We start from the raw sequence: 24608 nt of genomic DNA, 5'->3' as shown, positions 1-24608 counted from the left end.
CTCTGTTCCTGTCCCTTCCCTCTTTCCTTCTTTCTTTCCTTCCTTCCTTTCCTCCCTCCATTTCTTGCTTTCCTTTTCCTTCCTCCCTTCTTTCCTCCCTCATTCCCTTCTTTCACTCCTTCCTCTCTTACTCTCCCCTTTCACACCTTTCTTTGCTTCTTTGCACCCTTCTTCTTCCTGTACCTTCCCTCTTTCCTTCCTTCCTTCCCACCCTCTGTCCATTCATTCACCCATTCCTCTCTTGATCGCCCCTTTTACGGCGCCGCTGACAGCTAGCTCCCCCCACCCCCACCGGGCCATGGAAAACTGGTCTAGCTTAAAGCCGGTCCCTGGTGCAAAAAAGGTTGGGGACCTCTGCTTTAACACTTTAAGCCCCTAAATTGCAATTTCCCATTCCCTTAGCAACCATTTAGATTATTACTCACCATGTTTATTTATTAAAGTTTATTTAAAAAAATATTTATTAAAGGCAGACGAAAGTTTGACGATGACATATGACGTCATCGGGCGGGAAAACCATGGTATAGGGAAAAAACCCGCAAAGTATTTTTTAATCAATATATTTGAAAAACCGTGGTATAGACTTTTCACGAAATTTGAACCCGCGAAAATCGAGGGAACACTGTACCGCATTGATACCTGGGGATAAAAATGCTGATTACATAATATGTGCGTTAGCCAGGTATCCTTCTGCTTCTATTTTTTCCTGAGAAAGCACTTGAGTTTTGATTATGGATTCAAAGCAAAGCTGGCTGAGGAATTTTGGGAGTTAAAGTCCACAAGTCTTAAGTTGCCAAGGTTGGAGACCCCTGGGATAAAGGACAAACTTTTTAAAAACGTACTGCCCACTTTAATTCTATATATCTGACTCCACTGTATACCTCTTGTAGTCAGATCATGGTTATTTTGAAAATTTTATAAATAATTTTGATGAACTGTCAGCCCCTGTAAATATGGGTACAAATTCAACAGACCTAGAATAGTTCTGAGTCTGGGTCCATTTCCTTCTCTCCCCTTATTCTTAGTCTTTTATCATTCTAGTTTTAAATCAATGAGAGGGCAACCAAGAGTTGACACAAGCGGTTATTTTACAATGTGTAGCTTCTGCTTGATGTTCTGCTCAAGGCTAGTTTGATGGACTGAGAGACTTTGGTATGGTATTTATTTTTTAAAAGGCACCAAGAAATAAGATAGCAAGCAGATCTTGAAAAATAGTTCTTTAGCTGATTTTCAGCAAAAACTATGTCAGACATTTTGCTGGGTTCCAAGATGAGCAAAATGTATTGTAGTTGCTAGGCAACTATAACTCCCTGAATCAATTTGAGTTGAAACTCTGATGGGGAGTGATTGAAACCAGATCAAGAGAAGAGATAAGAGATAATCATCTTATGTTCTATTTCCATCTTTATTTATCCATACAGGCCTTTGTGTTTATTCAGGCTTCAGTTCAGTGAGGCATATTTCCATTTATGATACACCCGCCTTTCTGGAAGTAAATAATTTTTAGAAGTAACCACTAACATGGAAGTATTTTCTTGACTTAAAAAAAGGGAAGCACACATTAATTTTAAGAATGGGAGAAAAATATGTTTCCTTTTGTCTGTAAAGTAGTAGAGAATCTATCCAGGACAGTGTGATTTATATTATCCTAAGCACAATGGAAGGTGGAAGCTATTAAAAAACAAAACCATAGTGGAGTATCAGCTTGTGGGAAAAGAGGGGTCTGTACATGTTAACCCAGCCAATCAGTTTTGTGATGTGCTTTTTGGTCTGTGTAGAAAAAGAATGTGGTAAAAATTGCAAGCAAGCATATAAAATGTTGCAAACTAGTCTTCATTTTCTCTTGGTTTATCCTAGGTATCTTAAGTCCATTGTGGAAACCATTTTGATATATCAGCACTTTAAGAAGCTAAATCCAGATCAACAAGTAGGCAAAAATGAACTTGTGGACTTTTGGATGGATTTTCTAGTTGAGGCTACAAAGACGGATGTCTCTGTTGTTAGATTTCCCGTAAGTATAATTTAAACACTGTTCATTTCCTGTTTGTCTTGCTACATGGTTATTTGGAAAGAGAAGTGCTTTAATTTGGAAGGCAATAAATTTAGAAAAAACATAATTAAATTGATCTTTATTAGATTTAGACATCCTGCTTTTCCTATAAAGAACACAGTTCTTCTACAGTTTTAGCTTCAATGTCACAACAATTCTGGTGAAAAGATTATGATTATGAGCTTGAATTTCATTTCTGAATGAGGAATTGAAGCTAGTTTGTAGATTGTCATTCTAACTATTTTACCACTTAAATAATTTGAGCTGTTAAATCGTTTCTCTTGATAACAGACTGAAACATTTTCTGTACAATTCAATTAGTTTTAACAGTTACCCTATTAAATATTTTATGAATTTTCCTTCTGTCAATTTTTGCAGTTATAACAGAGCAATTGTGTGAATCAAATGGGATAGAGTTACATATCATTTTCCATCTACTTATCTGTTACAGTGATTACACCATTTTCATTCTATAAATGAATTTTTCACCACTTTTTTTACCTTTCCACTATCATTTCTATCCTGCTGCTTTTCCATACATTGTCATTTGAGACCTATTGATCCCTCCCTGCTGAACTAACCTTAGCTGGGGATTTGGTATTCACAGTCACTTCAATTTTTTTGGCATAAATTTGGGGGAATAAATTTTTTTGCTTTACTCCTTTACTTCTTCATAACATATGCTCTGAAGTTAATAAAATAATGAACAACGTAAATCTTATTTTGTATTTGCTATTTCCTAAACTGGAATGAATGCAAGCTAGTTTCTACTTTTACAAAAGCTGCACTCTCCTGATCACTACTGTCTTTACAGATTTATTTTTTATGCATGCATTTCATTCTGCTATTCCTGATGTCCTCTACAAAATATTTTTCTCTACCTTTTTCCCCCCCTCAAAATTTTCATCTGTGTATTCTTATAGAATTGGAGGAAAACCTATCAACAATAGCTAATGTTAGTACAAGGTACATGGTTGTTAGGGTTTGCCATTGTAAACTACCTATTGTAGTCTCTTGTACTATCACTTTATATATTTTGGGCTGGTTTGCCATAAGAGGGCGCCAGTACTCCTTCCCTCAATGATGCTTTAATGCTCATTCGCTTTTGCTTTGCCTTGTAGGGGGAGTGTATTTGCTTAGTGCTTATTATATTGGATGGCTTAGTGCTTGTTATGGATTGTTTCTGTTTTTATATATGTAAATAGTACTAAGTCTGTGTCTTTTTTCTTTGGCTTTACCACACATCCATACTCTGTTAAGATTCTGTGCTCAGTGTATGTCAAAGGTCTCAAAGCCTAGCTATACCAAGACATACCAACAGCTAACATAGGCTACAATAGTTTTTTTTAAAATAATCGGATAAACCAAAGCCATTGTAATTCTTGACAATTTATTGAGAGGTAAAAGAGGCATTTTTACCTCATGCCTTGTCAGGCTTTTTATTTGTTGAACCAACAATTTTCATGTTTTCATTTTGTTTTTCCTCCCTGGAAAAATAATCTTTTCAAATAATTGAAACCAGTATTAAATAACTAGAGAAATACATGAAAAACTATTTTTTAAAAAGTTTCTTATAACAAAGGAGATGGAAGAGAAGAAACATTCAGCAAATAATAGAATGTACAGTAGTTTTTAATTAAACTCTACCATGTACATGGCAAAATAAAAGTTTAGATTCTTACCACACATTTTGTTGTGTGCCTATTCTTTTTCCACATGTGGCCTCTTATACTTTATCATAGATTAGTTCATGCATTAACAGTACCTGTAGTAGCCATAAAAGTTTTATCTAATAAAATTATAAACCATATAAAGAATACCTGTTATGAAGCCTTACAATCTGGAATTTGGCTCTCTATTCCAGTGTTTCCCAACCTTGGCAACTTGAAGATATTTGCACTTCAATTCCCAGAATTCCCCAGCCAGCAAATGCTGGCTGGGGAATTCTAGGAGTTGAAGTCCAGATATCTTCAAGTTGCCAAGGTTGGGAAACACTGCTCTATTCTACCAGAGTTTAATATCTAAATAGCCAGACATTTTGAGGAAACAGTTATTAACTTTTATTTTGTCATTTTTCCTTGTAGGTTTTAATATTAGAACCTACAAAAATCTACCAACCTTCGTACTTGTCAATCAATAGTGAAGCTGAAGAAAAGACAGTCTCTATTTGGCATGTTATGCCTGATGATAAGGTAAGCCGCTTTCCTTGTATCTTAAGAAGATGTACAAAATGTTTCCTTTTTCATCTTATCCCCAAATGATCACTCTGCTACAGTGCAGGAGCTAAATATTATTTTTTCTTACTAAAGGAAATTACTAAATACCAAAGAATCTTTGGTATTTTAGGGAGGAAAGATAATGGAATATGACAATCAAGAAATTTAAGGGAGAGGAAGTAATGGATGCTGGGAAATAATATTAAGCATAATATAAAGAGCCAATTTGGTCCAGGTGTTAAGATAACAGGTTAGAAACTGGGAAAGTTGAATTCTGATTCCACTTTAGACACAAAGACACTTGGGGGATATTCTCCCAGCTCTAAGAAGATGGCAAGGGCAAATCATTTCCAAAACTCTTTTCAAGAGACCAATCCAGGAATGAATAAAAGAGAAAAATGTAGCATGCTCATATATGAAGTACAGTGATCCCTCGATTTCCGCGGGGGATGCGTTCTGAGACCGCCCGCGAAAGTTGAATTTCCGCAAAGTAGAGATGCGGAAGTAAACACACCATTTTTGGCTATGGACAGTATCACAAACCATCCCTTAACACTTTAAACCCCTAAATTACCATTTCCCATTCCCTTAACAACCATTTACTCACCATTATTACTGGTACTCACCATTGAATAAGACACTTAGTGATCCTGATATTTATAAAGATAATTATTTATTAACAATTATTATTATTATTTGTTATTTATTTGCAAAAATTTTTAGTTTGGTGATGATGTATGACGTCATCAGGCGGGGAAAACCGTGGTATAGGAAAAAAACCGCGAAGTATTTTTTAATTAATATTTTTTGAAAAACCGTGGTATAGGCTATTCGCGAAGTTCGAACCCACGAAAATCGAGGGAACACTGTATCTCAGAGTTATAGAGTGCTCTGTTATATCAAGCTAGATTATTGGCTCATTCAACTCAGTACTGTATGCACCAATTTGCCATTCTATAGTGGCCTGCTGTCTTCCCAAAAATTTAGGCAGAGGCTTTTTCAGGAAGGAATTACATTGGAACTGCTTGCATGGAAAGTGTTTCTTGACTTCAAATTAAACTCTTTCTATAATGTTTCTAATTATGCTCATGAGACAGTTCCATTATTTTATTCTAGCATGTGCAGCACTACATTATCAAGTAATTTTATGCCAGAAGTCTATGCAAATGAACTAGAATGAATGGTATGACTAACGGGGCTTTTTTCTTTAGTGCCAATAAGAATTTTAGTTTCGTATTTAGGTTATTATTAGAGTGAATTATATAACATACTATTCAAGACAGAACTGAATAGAAAAGCTGAAATACTTTTAGATGTAAAAGGGCAAATGCTATCATTTCGGGGGGGGGGGGGGGGATTAAGTGAAAGAAATGATAGAAAATATAGAAAATGTTTTAGATTTAAATAAATTTCATAGGATTTTTTCCCCTTTTGGACCACTAGTCTGTAACATGTCAAGTTTGGGTCTTACCAGAAGAATGTATACACTATACTCAAATGCATCCCTAGAAATACAAAATTAAATATATAAAATATGCACAATTTAATAACACTAAGATACTATTGCCAAATTAAATAAAATGTTGGTGTTCTTGCCCTATTTTAGTATGCTCAAAACGTATTTTGGGAATAAGATTTTTTTTAAAGTCAGGATTTGGTGGTCTTTTGGGAAATTTTGGCCATTTTTAAATTTAACCTTTTGTCTTTCATCTACCTTTTATGTACATAGGTCTACAGTATTTTTTGAAACATTCTACAATATAGAATACAGGTAGTCATTTGAAACATTCTACAATATAGAGTGCAGGTAGTCATTGAACAACATCAATTGGGAACATAATTTTTGTCACTAAGTAATGCTGTCATAAAATGAAATGTTACGTAACCACATCTCTTAGTGACAAAAATTCCAGCAGTTCTGGTTGCCCTTATTAAGCAAATCACTGCAGGCTGTTAAGCGAGGACCTCGATTGCCATTTGCAATCTCCCACTGGCCTCCTCATTTCTTCAATTAAAGAAGGACACAAATGGTGATCAGACGATCATGGGGTTGTTGCAACCAACACAACCCATAACTACAATTGCTCAGCAGCCTCATAAGTTCAGTTGCTGAACAAATCTTCATTAAGTAAGGATCACCTATATGCTATTCAACTCTTCACTTCCTGTTACATTAAACAAAATTATTATTGCAATAACTCATAAGTAGGATACATCTAGCTTAGGTTTTAGCTTAGGTTTTGCTGGTCAGATTGGTTGAAGTGACCATCTGTAGCATTTTGACATCTCTAAATCAAATTGCTTCCTTACTAAGACAGCAATCATCCGGAGTCTAGAATGGGGTGGGCAAGCTTTAGAAATCAGGGATATGCATATTTTTTTCTGAAGAGCTTGAGGGCCAAATTAATGATGCAAAGTGAGGAAAAGATATCGTTTGTGGATAATTATTTCCTAGCACCATCTGCTTTTTTGGTCAGTTTGCAGGAAATCTGTTTATTTTATAAAAATCTTATTTTCTTTTTTTTAGTCCATCTATGAAAAACATGGGCGGTAGCTTTTGATACATTCCTTTTTCATGTTAGAGCAAAGCTAACAACCGTATTAAAATGAAAACTCATGAGTTCCAGTGTTGGTACACTCAGCTTTGATCCTTAGTTAGTACAGCAGACTGTACACTAATTTGCCAAGGCTTTGCACATTATGTCTCTTTGGGGGGAAACAAATGCATCCTTCACATGGGAATAAGAGTAATTTAACCCAGTTGAAGAAACCTTGCATAAAGGCAGTGTAGGAAAACCACTGTCATGCTAGATTCCATAAGACAATTTTTATCTTAAAGGTCAAGAAACCTCTAAATGTTGAGCTTCATTATGATTTACTACTTTTGGGATTGCTGAGCATATTTCACTAGCTACAATCTTGCAATGGAAGGTGGCCTTTCTCTTAATTCGCTTCCATCACCGGTGGTCTCATTCTTTCCTCTCTACCTTCTCAAGAAGATCTGAACTTCTAGAGCATAAGAATATAAGAAGAGCCATGCTGAATTGGCCAAAGCCCATCAAGTCCAGCATTCTGTGTCACACAGTGGCCCACCAATTGTCTATGGGGATCTTGAGAAGAAAGAGAAGGCAAAAACCTCCCTTTCCCTTGACCCCCAACAAATGGTACTCAAGGGAATCCTGCCTGCCTCAACCAACATAGAGGCAGCACATGGACATCTGTTTCAATAACCACCGATGCACCTGGCACCCATGAATCTGGCTGACAGCTGTCACGACCTCTTCTGGAAGTGAATTCCATAAACCAACGACCCTCTGGGTGAAGAAATATTTCCCTTTATTTGTCCCTGCTTTCTTACCTATGAGCTTTAGGGAGTGCCCCCTCATCCTAGTATTGTGTGATTTTATATACTTCGATCAAGTCACCCCTTAAATGCCATCTTTCAAGGCTGAAGAGACCAAGGCATAGAGCAGATATGGGGGATACAGGGAGCTTGCAGGAAACAAGAGGATCTGCTTCATCGGCTGATGATGTGTCAGTGGTGTACCATATTTTTCAGAGTATAAAACGCGCCTTAGTTTTTGGAAAGGAAAAATGGGAAAAGAATCTACTTACCAGATATTCATCTGGCTACCATCCTTAGTCTGGTCAGCTTCAGCATATTATTTTATCCCCTAGTTAGGGCTTTAAAAAACCTTATTTGGAGAGAGTAACAATGAAAGAGCTTGTAAGAGCCAGCTCACTACATCTTGTTAGCATCTGTTTAGCACCTGGTTAGAGCTGGAAAGAAACATTTAGAGCAATAAAAAGAATCCTGAAAATACTTAGGGCTTGGAAAACATTCTTTGCAGAGAGTAACAATGAAAGAACCTGCAAAATAAGAGTTGGAAAGATCGTTAGCACCTAGTTAGGGCTTGGGGAAAAGGCTTCAAAAAAAGCTACAGAGTATAAGACACACCTGAATTTTAAGCCTCATTTAGGGAGGAAAGGGGTGCGTCTTATACTCTGAAAAATACAATATGTCTACTATATTCCTCAGATTATCACAGGGAAGAAATTCAGTCTGACTTTATAAATTGCAGTACAGGTAGTCCTCAACTTACAGCAATTTGTTTAGTGATTGTTCAAAGTTATAACAGCACTGGAAAAAAGCACATTGGGACCATTTTTCACATTTACAACCATTGCAGCATTCCTATAGTCACGTGGTCAAAATTCGGATGCTTGGCATCTTACTCGTGTTTAGGATGGTGGCAGTGTCCCAGGTCATGTGATCAGCTTTTGTGATCTTCTGTCAAGCAAAATCAACGAGGAAGCCAGATTTGCTTAACAACCATGTTACTAATTTAACAACTGTAATGATTCATTTAACCGGGGCATGAAATGTCGTAAAATGGGACAAAACTGGCTGAACAAATGTCTCACTTAACAATATAAATTTTGCATTGAGCTGCAATAAGTTTTGATCCTCTTTTATGGGTCTAGAATGGAGGATGGGGGGTTGTTTAGTTTTTCTCCTCAATCACACTAATATACTAACTCTGCTGAACTTTGATGAGTAGTTTGGAAGCTTAAGTTTAAACATTTATTTGACTTGGATAGAATTTACTGCCTCTTTTTGTCTGCTGAATAACACGTGAACTGTTTTGTGGCGTAAGCCTGCCTCTTGCCTATAGCTGCAATACCAAGGGGCATCTAGTATTGTTCTTTCTAGTGCTCTTGAGTGCTACCTTAGCCCTGGTACATGGCTACTTAAATAGTTTTCTTGTTGTCTTAGTTTTTATTAAGCAAACAACAGATGCCAGACTTGGGCAACGTTCTTAAAATGTGTACACTGGTGGACTGAAAGTTTGGCAGGATCACCAGGAAAATGTTGCTATTTAACTTCACCCTCTTGAGAAGATAATTATTAAGCAACTGTTAAATTTTTTTTTTAAAAAAATATGTTTTTAAAGAAATAGGAATTCCTGAGCCTTTATTTTAATGTCATCTAACTAATGCGAAACAGATCTGAAGTGTTTTATAGTTTAATGCCTTTGTCTAGGTATAATTTTCACCTCCACATTTGTTAAGAATTGAAATGGAATCTAACAAAACGGCTCATCAAATGTGGAGAGATAATAGAGAAATATCTTGTTTGAAAGGCATCCTATTAAATAAGCAAAGAAGGAAGTTTCAAAGATTTAACCATGACAAAAAAGTCTAAGTTCAGCAAAGAAGAGTTATTAGGAAATCTCTTAACTTAAGTAGGTGGCAATACAAGGCTAACTTTGTCTGGAAACTAAGCAGGTTCAGGTTTAGTTAGTATATGAATAGGAATATCAGGGAATTGTTTGTTTGTTTGTTTGTTTGTTTGTTCGTTCGTTCGTTCGTTCGTTCGTTCATTCATTCATTCATTCATTCATTCATTCATTCATTCATTCATTTATTTATTAATTAGATTTCTATCCCGCCCTTCTCGAGGCGACTCAGGGCTACCAGAGCTCTGGCAGAACTGGAAATTCAAAAAATATTCCAGAATATAGTTCCCATATATTTGGTTGCAGTTAAATAGAATTATCTTTTGGTTACTTTCATTACTGTGGTATGCACTTTAACTGTCGTATATTGGGTATGTCTTAATGTTAAATAATTATTTTGTATATTGTTCATTTTTTTTTGTTATATACTGCCCCAAAAACCGCTAAAGTATTTGAATTGGGTAGCCCAATACATCTATCTATTTATGTGGTCACTAGGAGTTGAAACAACTTGATGGCACATAACCGATCAATCCAAGATACATTTAACAAATTCATAAAAAAATGAGTAAATCATTTCATACTTGCCAATAAAACACAAATCTATACAAGAAATTATTAGGAGTCAAGTCTGACTTGAACCTAGTGCCGTATGCAATATTATTAAAGTGACAACTGTTTTATAAAAGGGTAAATGTAATAAAGGAAAATAACCTGCCAAGATTTTTAAGTTATAGGCTAAATATTTTATATCATTTAAGAATTACATGCTATGTTTGTTGGTTTCTTTTTTTTTTAGAAAGGTATTCATGAATGGAACTTCAGTGCTGAATCTATAAGAGGAGTAAGGTAGGTTCATTTATATTTATTTGTGATTTCTTTATACTATCTTTTCTTTATAGAGTTCAGAATGACTGACTATTCTATTCAATCCTTGCAATAACTGTATAATCAAGACGAGAAAGAGTGACTTTCTACTATGTTTCCCCAAAAATAATATAATGTCTTATATTGTATTAGCCTAATGGTGATTTCAAGGGACTTTGATGAGGACAGTTGAATCCCCTTTTCTTCTGTTTTTCTCATCTGGATTTGTTTTCTCTGCCATCTTTTTCTTTGCTTTAAGTTTGTTGTTATGTGTTTTAAAATGTTTTTAACAAATTGCAAATTGCCTATATTTGCTGGGAGGTGGAATTAGGCTATGACAAAATTCAAAAGAATTCTAGATACTATCTTTGAGCAAGGCCAGAGATGATATCAAAATTAAGAAAGTTTCCTTCAGGAAGTGAATGTTTTGCTCAAAGCTGAACAAAAAAACAAGCTAAATTATGCTAGCTAGTAATAAAAGTTACCAAAAAGAGATTTGAGAAACACAGGGCAAAGAACATTAAAGTAAATAATTAAAAAACAAAACTTCAAATGTACATGGAATAAGAAACTGACCAAATACAGGTTAAAGATTGTGAAATGGAGAGAGCTCCATCTCTCTTACAGAGAGCTCATTTTTAATGGAACCTATACTAATGTCAGGAAAATTGAAATCAAACAAGGAGAAAGCAGTCCATACGATAAACTTTGGTGCTAGTACTGTCTTATGTTTATGTTGTAACTCTGTGTGTGGCAGGTTTGTATTGCTTTACAGTACACAGAATTTGTCTATGTAGCTTCCTAATTCTTTGCAGTAAAAGTACTTATCTAATCTTGTTTCTGCTTGTAAGTGTAGGCCTGAAAGAAAGTTTTATAGCCATCTGTGGTATGAAGCCCTGATAATGTGAAAACTTTAAAGGTGTGTTAAGGTAGGATAGAATATTAGCAAAGAATGAATTATTTTCTAAATAATAAATAAATGTGCGTGTTGAGAGTGGTTTTTTTCTGGAGATGTTTGAAACCAGCTAAGAATACAGAGGTAACAAGGAGAATCTGTACAACAAATTAACAAGCTAAAATTAAATAAGTGTCCAGACCTGGAATAGTTTTTAAATATGAACATGCTGTCTTTTCCCCCCATAAATGTATGCAACTTCTCTTTTACACTCAGCCAAATTTTAAAAGAGATTGAAGCAAAACAAAGGACTCAAACATAGCCCATTGCTTCTGGAAGTATTATTAAATAGATAATGAGAAACAACTCTCCTCCAAATACAGATCTTGCTGATAAGAAATCAACATAGCTTTTGCAAAGGGAAATCTCACTGACTTTTTTTGGAAGAGAAGTAAATATATATGCAAGGATTACCTAATTAATTATGTAGTTGGACTTTGAGCAACTGATGGGGGGAGAGAAATAGGAAACTTAGTAAATGTTCATAGAGGTCAGATAGGCAAAAAGGCGTCTCCCATGGATCAGAACCATAACCAATACTTTTTAACTCTTATAGAAATAATTTGATATTTATTGCTAAGAATGAGGCAGCCTTGTTTGTTGAAGGAGAACCCAAAATGATTTCCTTCAGTGAATAGTCGTCAGAGTGGCATTATAAAGTGATGCATGTTGGTAGAAAACAAAACAAACCTTTTATATTAAAAGGCTCTGAACTGGTAATGAAAAGGATCATGGAATCATAGTGACTAGAGGCAATCCTTGATTTACGATCACAATTGACCCCTTAGTGAGGCATTTGTTAAATGAGTTGTGTCTCGTTTTATGACCTGTTAAGCGAATCACTGCAGCTGTTAAGTGAATTGACTTCTGCTTGTCGGAAGTTAGCTGGAAAGATTACAAATTATATTCACATGACTCTGGGACAGTGTAACATCATAAGTATGTGCCAGTTGTCAAGAGCCCAAATTTTGATCATGTGACCACTAGGATGCTGAAACAGTTGTAAGTGAAAACCAGTCATAATTCACTTTTTTCAGTGCCTTTGTAATTTTGAATGGTCACAAAAACAAATGGTTATAAGTAAAGGACTACCTGTAGAATTATATTTTTAAAAAAGCATGTCCCATACTTGGAACCATTAAGAATGGAAATTAAAATAGAATTGCCAATATAATGCATTTATATAAATCTATGCAATACGATCTACCTGCTAGTCATCATGTCTCAAAATTTATTTATTTATTTATTTATTGATTGATTGATTGATTGATTGATTGGGTTTATTTACCACTCCTCTTCGAAGGCAATTAATTAAACTAAATAACTAGCCTAAAATTCCCAATATTTTAAAATCAATCATACCCATTCAGACTCAGCCATACACAATATTCATCAGCAGAGAGGCCAAGATCTAATTTCCCCAAGCCTGGTGACATAAGTGAGTCTTAAGACTTCTGCGGAAGGCAAGGAGAGTGGGAACAATATGAATCTCTGGGGGGAACTGATTCCAGAGGGCCGGGGCCCCCACAGAGAAGGCTCTTCCCCTTGGCCCTGCCAAGCGACATTGTCTGGTTGACGGGACCTGGAGAAGGCCAACTCTGTGGGACCTAACTCATATGGCAGAATACCAAAATAGTATTATAGAAAGGAACAAAGTATAAAATAGGAATTCTTCAAGAAAAGATTGCAGCACTGAGTACACTTTAGCTTGGAAATTAAAGGAGCAAAAAGGGAGAGATAATACAAATACAGTGATACCTTGTCTTACAAACTTGACTGGTTCCGGGATGAGGTTGTTAAGGTGAAAAGTTTGTAAGACGAAACAATGTTTCCCATAGGAATCAATGGAAAAGCGATTAATGCGTGCAAGCCCAAAATTCACCCCTTTTGCCAGCCGAAGCGCCCGTTTTTGCACTGCTGGGATTCTCCTGAGGCTCCCCTCCATGGGAAACCCCACCTCCGGACTTCTGTGTTTTTGCGATGCTGTAGGGGAATCCCATCATCACAAAAATACCGAAGTCCTCAAAACCCCACCTCCGGACCTCTGTGTTTTTGCGATGCTGCTATTTCACTGAGGCTCCCTTCGCTGGGAAACCCCACCTCCTGACTTCCGTTGCCAGCGAAATACCTGTTTTTGTGCTGCTGGGATTCTTTTGATGGGATTCCCCCTGCAGCATCACAAAAACACGGAAGTCCGGAGGTGGCGTTTCCCATGGAGGGGAGCCTCAGGGAAATCCCAGCAGCGCAAAAACGGGTGCTTCGCTGGCAATGGAAGTCTGGAGGCGGGGCAACCCAGCAGCGGCGGTGGGTTTGTAAGGTGAAAATAGTTTCTAAGAAGAGGCAAAAAAAATCTTAAACCCTGGGTTTGTATCTCGAAAGGTTTGTATGATGAGGCGTTTGTAAGACGAGTGTTTCCTCAAAAATAAGACCCAGTCTTATATTTTTGGGGCTGCAAAATAAGCACCAGGGCTTATTTTGGGGAGATGTATTATTTTCCCCCCCATGTATGAGGAAAAAACTTACCACTTTTTCTGCAGGAGGTCAATTGGCGTGTCAGTGCTGCCTCTGTGAGATGGGGACGGTAGAGCTGCCCCACACACCCTGCCTTGGTTTACCTCAGGGCTTCTATAGCCGGGCCATTCACGCCCTGAAAACTGCCTCGCAGTAGCATCACTGACAGTTTGCCTTATCTCATGTGTTGGCAGTACCATGAGTAACCAGATGGAATGGATAGGAGGCTGGGTGCACTGGCTCTTAACTAGGGCTTATCTCTGGTTAGAAGTGTTAAAACTTAAGGTTGTTTACTAAAACTACATGCAAGGAGATTCTGATTTACAGTGCAGAACTGAGCTGTAAAATTGACTGCAAACAGGCTTTTAAAATTAATTTAATATTTATATTTACATGCCGCTCACTCCAAAAAGGACTCAGAGCGGCTAACAGCAATCATAAATACAGCAACAATAAAAATATAGGAATGAAGTCAATAATACACTAAAGAACAATAATATCCTAAAAAACCAAAGTCGCAATGAATCCTAGTTCCAGGCCTGCTGGAAAAGCCAGGTCTTAACAGCTTTCTGGAAGACCACTAGGGTGGAGATAGTGTGAATCTCCAGGGGCCGTTGATTCCAAAGGGTCAGAGCCACCACAGAGAAGGCTCTTCCCTGAGACCCGTCAACTGACATTGTTTGGCGGATGGGATCTGGACAAGGCCGACTCTTACTGGCCACAGTGAGGTATGAGGGAGGAGGTGGTCCCGTAAATAGTCTGACCCTGAGCCATTTAGGGCAATAACAGTTGCCATAAGAGGCAGGTAATTTAAATTATTTTAAAGGTAGAATTGATAGTTGCATGGAGTATCAAGTCTCAAAAAGGTGCTTTTTCAAAAGGTTGGACTATTTTTTTCCCCGTTGAGAAAGAAGATATCCAAAAAGCTTCATCAATTCTTGGATGAGAAGCGAAACATCTTCCTGAAGGGGGGAAAAATCATCCAGTTGCCTTTTGAAAAAAGCATCTTTTTGAGACTTGGTACTCCATGCAATTTTCAATTCTACTGTCAATTCCACTTAGACCTCGATGACTGAGAATCTCCATAGTCATAAAAAATCAAGTTATCAATAGCTACTAATGCTAACTACATTGCTGTTTAAATAAATCTTTAAATATGGTTAGTGAGAAGCAACTGTGGAAGGAGTATTCCACCCATTCCAAACTTGGGCTGTGTCCCAGTTGTGACACAACCCTTGTGACACATTGTGCAAGATTAGAGTGCCTTATGGCCTGCCTGATGTAGCAGAACTCTGCTTTCCTTCTTATATTAACAATACAATTATATGCATATTTAATTCACCTAGACACCTATATACTGTATTTAGTTATCCTGCAGTAAGATTCAGCAAATTTAGTAAGGTTACTTGTCATAAGTTATCTGATAGATTTCAAGTGGCATTTATTCTGGAAATATATGTGTTTGTATAGAATAGAAAAAATTTAAAAAGATTGTTATGCAATCGGAAATATCTGTTTGTAATATTTTAGTATTTTATTTGCTGTTTACTATACTTCATGCTAAAATATATTTCATAGATTAATTATGTGACAGCCGTAATTTAATAGTGAGTTTTTGGTACGTTTAAAAGGAAAAAGAAAGCAGCGACTGAAAGTTTGTGTTAGGGTGCCCTCCAATGGCTTCCAGTATGTAGTCAGCTTCATACCATGGACGGTGAAAGAGCAGGTCATTCGAGGGTTATCTTCATCATTCATTCTTGGTGGTTGATGACAGTTCCATAAACTACATGGAGTTTTTATGTGATTCATGAACTTCCAAACCCATATGATCTTCCCTGAGGTTTTTATTTAATAAGAGGACAGTTGCACTAGGTCAGGGGTAGGCAAAGTTGGCTCTTCTATGACTTGTGGACTTCAACTCCCAGAATTCCTGAGCCAATCATGCTAGCTCAAGAATTCTGGGAGTTGAAGTCCACAAGTCAGACGAGCCAACTTTGCATACCCTTGCACTGGGTGTATAATTTTAATGAAATGCAGTCCATTTAAATGAGGGAGCTACCTATAGAAACATAGAAACATAGAAGTCTGACGGCAGAAAAAGACCTCATGGTCCATCTAGTCTGCCCTTATACTATTTTCTGTATTTTATCTTAGGATGGATATATGTTTATCCCAGGCATGTTTAAAGGTAGAATTTCTTTCTTCAAATAACTGATAGTGGACTACTTAATAAATAATACAAAATACTTAAGTAAGTATTTCAAGAATAATTTTTTTAGCTTTTTGGTATAGTTTTATAACCCACCCACTCCCCTTAAATTTACAGACTTAAATAATCTGTGAGATTAGAGAAAAGTTTGGAAATGATAGCATAACTGTCCCTAAATATTGAATTAACTTTTATTTTTCTGTAAGGAAGCCACCTGAGTTTCATTCAACACTTTTGTTTTATATAGTCTGAGGGAGGATTTTCTTTCTCTAACATATCCTCACCTTAGTTTCCTTCTTAAAAATAAGGACAGAATTACTCTGGAACATTTTTCAGATATCAGGCACTAAAAATTCTGATTTCTTGTAGAAATTGAAAGATTTCATAAAGTATAAAGACATATTAATCATCTATTCTAATTTTATTTCTTTGTAGCATTTCAAAATTTGAAGAACGATGCTGTTTCCTGTATGTACTACACAATTCAGATGACTTCCAAATCTATTTCTGTACAGAACATCACTGCAAAAAGTATGTGTTGATTACTATTTCATATTTAAAAAGACAGATATGCTATTTTTACATCTTCCATGTTATTATTTGATAAAACATTTTAAAAGCCACTAGGGCATGAAAAATAATTGTATTTACATAAATACATAAATACCACTTTATAATGCCTTGGTAAGGCCACACTTGGAATACTGCATCCAGTTTTGGTCACCACCATGTAAAAAAGATGGGGAGACTCCAGAACAGTGGTTCCCAATGTGTGGCCCATACTCCACAGAGGGGCAATTTGATTTTTAATGAGGGCAATTGGAACCTTGTTTAAACCAAGTCAATAACCTTTAGGCTTCCTCTGCATGTGTAGTAGTTCACTTTTGACATAGTTATATGTCATGGGGGGAGGGGCATCAGGAGTTTAGAGATGATTGAGTGGGGCATGGCCCCCAAAAAGTTGGGAACCACTGCTCTAGAAAGAATACAGAGAAAAGCAACAAGGATTCTTAGGGGATTTGGCTCTAAAACATATGAAGAACAGTCACAGGAACTGGGTATCTCTAGTTTAATGAAAAGAAGGACTAGCGGAGACATGGTAGCAGGGTTCCAATATCTTAGGGGCTGCCACAAAGAAGAGGGAGTAAAGCTACTCTCCAAAGCATCAGAGGGCAGGACAAGAAGCAATTGTTGGAAACTAACTAAAGAGATAAACAACCTAGAACTAAGGAGAAAGTTCCTGATGGTTAGAACAGTTAAATTAGTTGAACAGATTGCCTCCAGAAGTTGTGAATGCTCCAACCCTGGAAGTTTTAAAGGAGATGTTGGATAATTATTTGTTTGAAGTGGTGTATAATTTCCTGCCTAATCAGGGTGTTGGACTAGAATACTTCCGAGGTACCTTTCAACTCTGTTATTCTATTTTATTCTGTTCTGTTCTGTTCTACTCTACTCTACTCTACACTACTCTACTTTACATTTAGCTATTTAATTTCAGCTTCTGAAGTTTTTAATCAGTAGCATTCATTTTGTATCCATGACATGCATTCATGCTGGTTGTTCCCTAGCTGACTTTTTCTGGGCTCAGAAAGTAGGGTCAAGTCTTATTTATTTATTTATTTATTTATTTATTTATTTATTTGTTCGTTCGTTCGTTCGTTCGTTCATTCATTCATTCATTCATTCATTCATTCATTCATTCATTCATTCGACTTCTATGCTGCCCAATCCCGAAGGACTCAGGGCGGCTAGAGATGAGAAATACTCAGGGAACATCAGGGTTGTGGAAAAGCCGCCCAGGTCTGCACTAAATCTTTCAAATATCTATCTTTTCAAATTTGTTTTTGTATTTTGAAGATTTGAATTAAATTATCTTAGTTTTTAATGGCATCTGTTATGGCTTATGCCCTCTGTTACATAATCTTAATTATATCTCAGTTTGCATTCCATCACTTTTTCTTTGCAAGCATTTAAGAACAGATATGAAACTTACAAAAGCATTGTTTAAATCCAAAATTGGATTGCAATTTACCGGTATATTAAAAGTAACATAACCACCATACATATATTCTCAAATGATGTAACTATCACACATAATAAGGTCTGTGCTTGTTTATTTTGTTTATCCTATTCTTTCTGAGCAATTGAAGGCATTGTACATGCTTCTTCCCTTTCCATATTTGTTATTTTTACAGCAACCCTGTGAATTATCTTGAGCTGAGGAATAGCGATTATTTTACGGACATTCAATAACTTTTATTTTACGGACATTCAATGACTTTTAAAACTGTCTGGGGATCTGAGTCAGGGAATCTTTGTTTTCTTCCAATATTTTTACTGTATGCTGGGTATAGTTGTACTTACCAAGACAATATGCAAAATTGTATATTGAGGTCCAAAGTACAGTCTAAGGGGATCATATCAAAACATGTCTGGAATTTCTTTTGTGAAACATAGCTGTGCTATCATTAGAGTCTGTTGTGATTGCTAATCACCAAGTTTTACTCTGTTCATTGTTCTTTTCTTCTATATGAATACTATATATCTTTGGCAGATTTTTTGAAATGGTTAATAGCATCACTGAAGAAATAGGAAAAAACACAGAGGAAGGCGAATGTGATGGAGATTCTCTGGAGGTAAAGGCAACTGTGTATTCTTCCAATTATTTCATATTTTAAAAAACTGAGCTCCCTAGCAAGTTCCACTTCATGCCCACAACCTTGTCTGCTTTCTTGACTTTCTTCTTGATGCTGCTGTGTTTCAAGCATTTGTTAGCAGGAACAGCGGCTAGCATGATTTACAACCCCATGTTTCTTTTGCAATATTAGAATAACTCATTACAAAGAAAAAAGAAAGCCACAATAATGTATAAACCAGTTGCAAATAGATGAACATTTTAAAGAGCTGTTCAAAGTCTAATATTTGCATACAATATATGTAAATATTGATAATATCATTTGATATTTAGTCATCCATTGAGCATAGAGTTAATCCTCTCTTAGCAACCAGGATTGGTACTCCCTTGCTAATCAGTGCGGTCATTAAGGGAAACATACTCTGTTGGTATGTCTCGGTATAGTTAGGCTATGAGACCTTTGACATACACTGAGCAGAGAATTTTAACAGAGTGTGGATGTGTGGTAAAGCCAAAGAAACAGACCCAGACTTAGTTATGCTGAATAAGTACTATTTACATATATACAAAATAGAAACAATCCATAACAAGCACTAAGCAAATACACTCCCCCCTCAAGGCAAAGCAAAAGCGAGTAAGCGAAGCGAGGGAAGGAGTACTGGCGCCCTCTTATGGCGAACCAGCCCAACATATTTAAAGCGATAGTACAAGAGACTACAATAGGTAGTTTACAATGGCAAACCCTAACAACCATGTACCTTGTACTAACACTGACCATGTTGGACTTATGACAACCCTTCCAATTTGATAATTCACTGCAGGTTCTTAAGCAAAATATCAAAAGATTGCAACTTGTGATTTTAGTGCCTGTTTCTCTAATGCTTGTCAGAAGCTGGTTGTGCGGCACACAAATAGCAATTATGTGATTATAAGTCATCGCAAAGTTGTAAATGCCCATCAGTTATGAAGTGCCTGGATGTTGATCACATGACCACAGGGACAATTGTAAATGTGAGACCTGGTCATAAAGTTATATTTTAACACTCATAACTTTGGACAGTCGTTAAACAAGGCAGTATGTTTGATCATTGGCTGCCAGTTAGATCTTTAGATCTTCTTTTGTTAAACATTATCAGGAAGGTTCATGAGGAAAATATGGATCAGTGGAAAACAAACTACAATGGTACCTCTACTTATGAACTTAATTTGTTCCGTGACCAGGTTCTTAAGTAGAAACGTTTGTAAGAAGGAGCAATTTTTCCCATAGGAATCAATGTAAAAGCAAATAATGCATGTGATTGGGGAAACCACAGGGAGGGTGGAGGCCCTGTTTCCTCCCAGGAGATTCCTAGAGAGGCCCCACAGAGGCTTTCCCCCACCTTTTCCAGCCCTGTTTCCTCCCAGGAGATTTCTAGAGAGGCCCCACGGAGACTTCTCCCTACCTTTTCCAGTTACAGTTTCAGAGGCTCGGGTTTGTAGGTAGAAAATGATTCTTGAGAAGAGGCAAAAAAATCTGGAACACCGGTTCTTACCTAGAAAAGTTCGTAAGTAGAGGTGTTTGTAGGTAGAGGTACCACTGTATCACCAATATTGACGTTAAATTTTTAAATAGTGACTGCCTCATTTAGTGACTGTTCATAGTTACAACAGTGATAAAAAGGAACTTTACAACCAGTCCTTGCATTTTGTGCTTTTGTAGGTGTTTAAAGCAAAGGAAAGTTGAAGTAAAATCACATGCACAGTCATGGTTTCATTTAACAACCTCTTTGCTTAAACGAGCAAGTTGCTGATCCTGTTTATGGTCACTAAATGAAGACTACCATTTATGGGATTCCTGTTCTCCCGGGAATGCTAATTCACCATTGAAAGATGAAGTACAGATTTAAAAAAAATAAACACAGATTACACAGCGGCACTGGCCTGACATTTAGATAGGATGTTGATTCTCCTTGGTTTGAGCCACTGTTGAATCATGTCTTCCTGAAAGATTACAATATTTGTATTTGACACATAACAGAATGACATATCCCTTCCCTTTTGTGTATTTTTTTGTTATAGTATGATTATGAATATGATGAAAATGGTGAACGAGTCATTCTGGGGAAAGGCACTTATGGCATAGTTTATGCAGGACGAGATCTGAGCAATCAAGTCAGAATTGCCATTAAAGAAATCCCAGAAAGAGATAGCAGGTATCGTAATAGTGAATGCTGACAGATGCTGCTATATTTACAATTACACAGCTAATGCTCACCAGTGTTCTGTTGGAAAAAACTAATAATAGATCTCCAAAGGTGTTCAAAAGCACTTTCTTCTCAAATAGTAGATACATCAACCATAGGCAATCGGAAAAGAGCATATTGTCCCCATTTTACTGACGTAAAGAATGCTGAGTCAACCTTGAGCTGGTCAGAATCAAACTGTAGAACAGCTAGCAGTCAGCAGGTGTAGCCTGCAATGCTGCATTCTAACCACTGCGCTACCATGGCTATTACATAATAGTATGAAAGGAGTCTTCCTGTCCTTGTTCACATCACAAAGCTGTGTATAGGTGGCTGCAGCTGGGCTCAGAGACTCAGGAAGCAGAATTAGAGACGAAAGACAATTGCTGCATGAATACAAAATGCTCAATTACAGGCCACTTAAACATGTGGTGTTTGCATTTATGCAGTGTGCTTAGTAAGTCTAGCTGGATTTAATATTGGTTAGTTATTTTACGGCTATTTATGTTCTCTTAGTTTCTGATTCAATGGTTAAGTGCTTTCTGAATGTAAGTTAAAAAAATAAGTACCTTAAGAGATTATGAAATATTAACACACATTTCCGTTTCCCATCCCTTTTGGCAATGGATGATTTGAAGCACAGACATGGCTTAAGCTTCTCATTTAGCTGGCCATCTGGCCAAATAGAGAGGCTAGACTTTTGCAGATTTCCTGAAGTGTATTTATCCTCAATCATTTGCATGTGGAACTTTGCTGGGTGGGTGGGAATGGCAGTGAGTGTGGGGGTGCACTTATAAAGCATTAAATACTTTTAATGTTCTCTTTCCCCACCCCAAATATATTTTCTTCTTACCCTCCTCCCTTACAGCAGTCTTTTTATGCTTCGGGAACTTGACCTATATATTTCCATAATAGGAAATAAGCAGAATAAATGCATGAACTGGTAAATACATAGTATAAATCACACAATCCTATGACATTATACCTCTCACAGAAAATATACATACTCCACTTACAAGCAGAAGGAAAACAAAGCTAGAAATCTCCATAGAGAATTTAAAACTCAGGAACAATTTCAATCTTCTCCCAACCAATGCACATAATATAAAATATCAAATATAGTATGTAGTCTATACCAAATACAAGTAGTCCTTGACTTATGACTACAATAGAACCCAGAAATTTTGTTGCTAAGTGAGACATTTATTAAGTGAATTTTGCCTCATTTTACAACTTTTCCTCCCTTAGTTGTTAAGCGAATCACTGCAGTTGTTAAATTAGTGACATTATTATTATTATTATTATTATTATTATTATTATTATTATTATTATTATTTATTGGATTTGTATGCCGCCCCTCTCCGCAGACTCGGGGCGGCTAACAACAATGATAAAAAAATAACATGTAACAATCCAATTTAATAAAACAACTAAAAACCCTTATTATAAAAAACCAAACATACACACAAACATACCATACATAACTTGTAATGGCCATGGGGAAGGAATATTTTTATTTTATTTTATTTATTTATTCTTTGTCCAATATACAATACATGCCTGGTGACAAAGGTGGGTCTTTTTGCAGAAATAGTTGTTAAGTGAATATGGCTTCCCCATTGACTAGTTGTCAGAAGGTCACAAAAGGTGATTACATGATGCCAGGACATAGCAACTGTTATAAATATGAATCAGTTGCCAAGCATCCAAATTTTGATCATGTGACCATGGGTATGCAGCAACAGTCATAAGTTGAAAAATGGACAAATTGTTTTTTACAGTGCTGTTGTAACTTAGAACGGTCACTAAATGAACTGTTGCAAATTGAGGACTACTTGTATATATGGAGAGACTGGCCCAGATTGTTCTCCTAACCTTCTTAAAGCATGTTTGCAGACATAAGTGATCCTGCCCTTTCCAGTTAGTTCCCTCAGTTAGTCAACAACACATAATTTGAAATGATTCAGTCAGTCATCTGCTAGGTCTCCCAGACACCACAACTTCCACATTACCTCCTATTTCTTCTCCCAAGATTTATTTTCTTTTTAAAAAATCATAAAAATTGCCATACTATCTGTCCCTTTTTGTCCTTTGGTATGTGTATATGTGAAGAGGAGACCCAAAATGACTCTAGAGGTAGAAAAGTCTTATTTGGGGCAGGTTTCACTTAAGATTTTTAAATTTATGATTATAGGAAGGGAGAGTTGATTTTTGGTAAGTAGTTTAGAGCAGTGTTTCCCAACCTTGACTACTTGAAGATATCTGGACTTCAACTCCCAGAATTCCCCAGCCAGCATTTGCTGGCTGGGGAATTCTGGGAGTTGAAGTCCAGATATCTTCAAGTGGCCAAGGTTGGGAAACACAGGTTTAGAGGATGCAGGGAAAGCTAGTTTAACTTCAAACTAGACTATGTCTGTTAAATCTAGACTAACGTAATTAAATTAAATTAAATTAAATTAACTTAGTTTTTAAAATTATGCCAAATTCAGTTCTCCCTCACTCTCATGTCTAGTTTGTAATGTGAATAGGACCAGAATTTCATACTATAGAAAGTTGTATGTATATAATTGCAAAAATTCAAGCTTTGTAATCCCTGTGGCAGTTCCACTGAGGGCTAAAATTTGTGAAAATAGCAGTCAGGTATTTGCGAATCTTGATAACGAGTGGTAAAACTATGGAGTGGCAGCTGGCCATTTTAATAGTTGTATTTTAGTATCTGGAGAAACCAAGATAGGGAAAACTGACTAATATGAATAACAAAACTTAAATGTAGAATTGACTCAGAATCTTAACTTTGCCAGAAAATGACAAGATGTGATTCAAAACTGAACCTGTTTCAATGAAAAAGAAAATTATTATTGCACTTAAGCAAACATCCATGGTTGACATGTCCTATAAAAAACCCATTCCAAATTTATATTGGATTACACTATCAAAAATATGCAATAGAGCTGTGTTTTTCTGTAGTAGTAAGTTGTTGACTTAGTAAGCCTTCATGCCTTCTGCTTGCTATTTGTTCTGTGTTATCAATTTTTAGGAATATATTTCCTTTGTATAAATATTAACTAGACAATTTTGGTTTCTTTTTTTTTTTACTTTAAAGAACGGCCATGTGTAAATTATTGAGCATTTATTTATAAACTGAGCAGTATGTAATATATTTCATGGGATGAAAATTATGGGACTGAATTATGCTAATCTATTTTTTCTTTTAGATATTCTCAGCCTTTACATGAAGAAATAGCTTTACACAAACACCTTAAACACAAGAACATTGTTCAGTATCTTGGCTCATTTAGTGAAGATGGATTTATTAAAATATTCATGGAACAGGTACCAGGAGGTAAAACATTTCTAGGTTTAACGACTTAATGCATTTTATTCAAATGTTTGCCATTGTTGTATTTTCTGTCAACCAAGGATTACAACTCCCAGAATTCCTAGCCAATTCCCAGGTCAGCAGGTTTATACAAGATTCCTTCCTTCCTTCCTCCCTCACCTAGGTCAGCAAGTTTATTATAGAAGATTCTAAAGCAATTTTTCTCCATTAACATTTAAAAAGTTGATGTGTAAAATATTGTCCAGAATTCGCAAAATTTGCTTTTCAGTTCACTAATCATTGAGGTAAAAGCAATAAAATTTAACATTTTGAATTAGAATAAACCATTCATTTTTATAATAAATTGTATCCATTGATGTCTGT

General features: G+C 36.3%; 1 protein-coding gene across 2 annotated transcripts in view; it reads left to right on the top strand.

Moving 5' to 3' along the window:
* The window catches only part of MAP3K5 (mitogen-activated protein kinase kinase kinase 5), a 142745-nt gene that overhangs the window by 92882 nt on the left and 25255 nt on the right, over window positions 1–24608 (top strand). For both annotated transcript variants that reach the window (XM_070733590.1, XM_070733591.1), the window contains exons 10-16: window positions 1858–2011; window positions 4135–4242; window positions 10306–10355; window positions 16484–16579; window positions 18603–18684; window positions 20742–20875; window positions 24121–24248. In XM_070733590.1, the coding sequence (XP_070589691.1) occupies window positions 1858–2011; window positions 4135–4242; window positions 10306–10355; window positions 16484–16579; window positions 18603–18684; window positions 20742–20875; window positions 24121–24248 (752 nt within the window). The remainder of the gene's footprint in view (window positions 1–1857; window positions 2012–4134; window positions 4243–10305; window positions 10356–16483; window positions 16580–18602; window positions 18685–20741; window positions 20876–24120; window positions 24249–24608) is intronic.

Source organism: Erythrolamprus reginae, chromosome 1 (assembly GCF_031021105.1).
Source record: "Erythrolamprus reginae isolate rEryReg1 chromosome 1, rEryReg1.hap1, whole genome shotgun sequence".
Lineage (NCBI taxonomy): Eukaryota > Metazoa > Chordata > Lepidosauria > Squamata > Dipsadidae > Erythrolamprus > Erythrolamprus reginae.
Note: the sequence above shows the minus strand (reverse complement) of the source record. Positions and strands in the feature narration are given on the sequence as shown.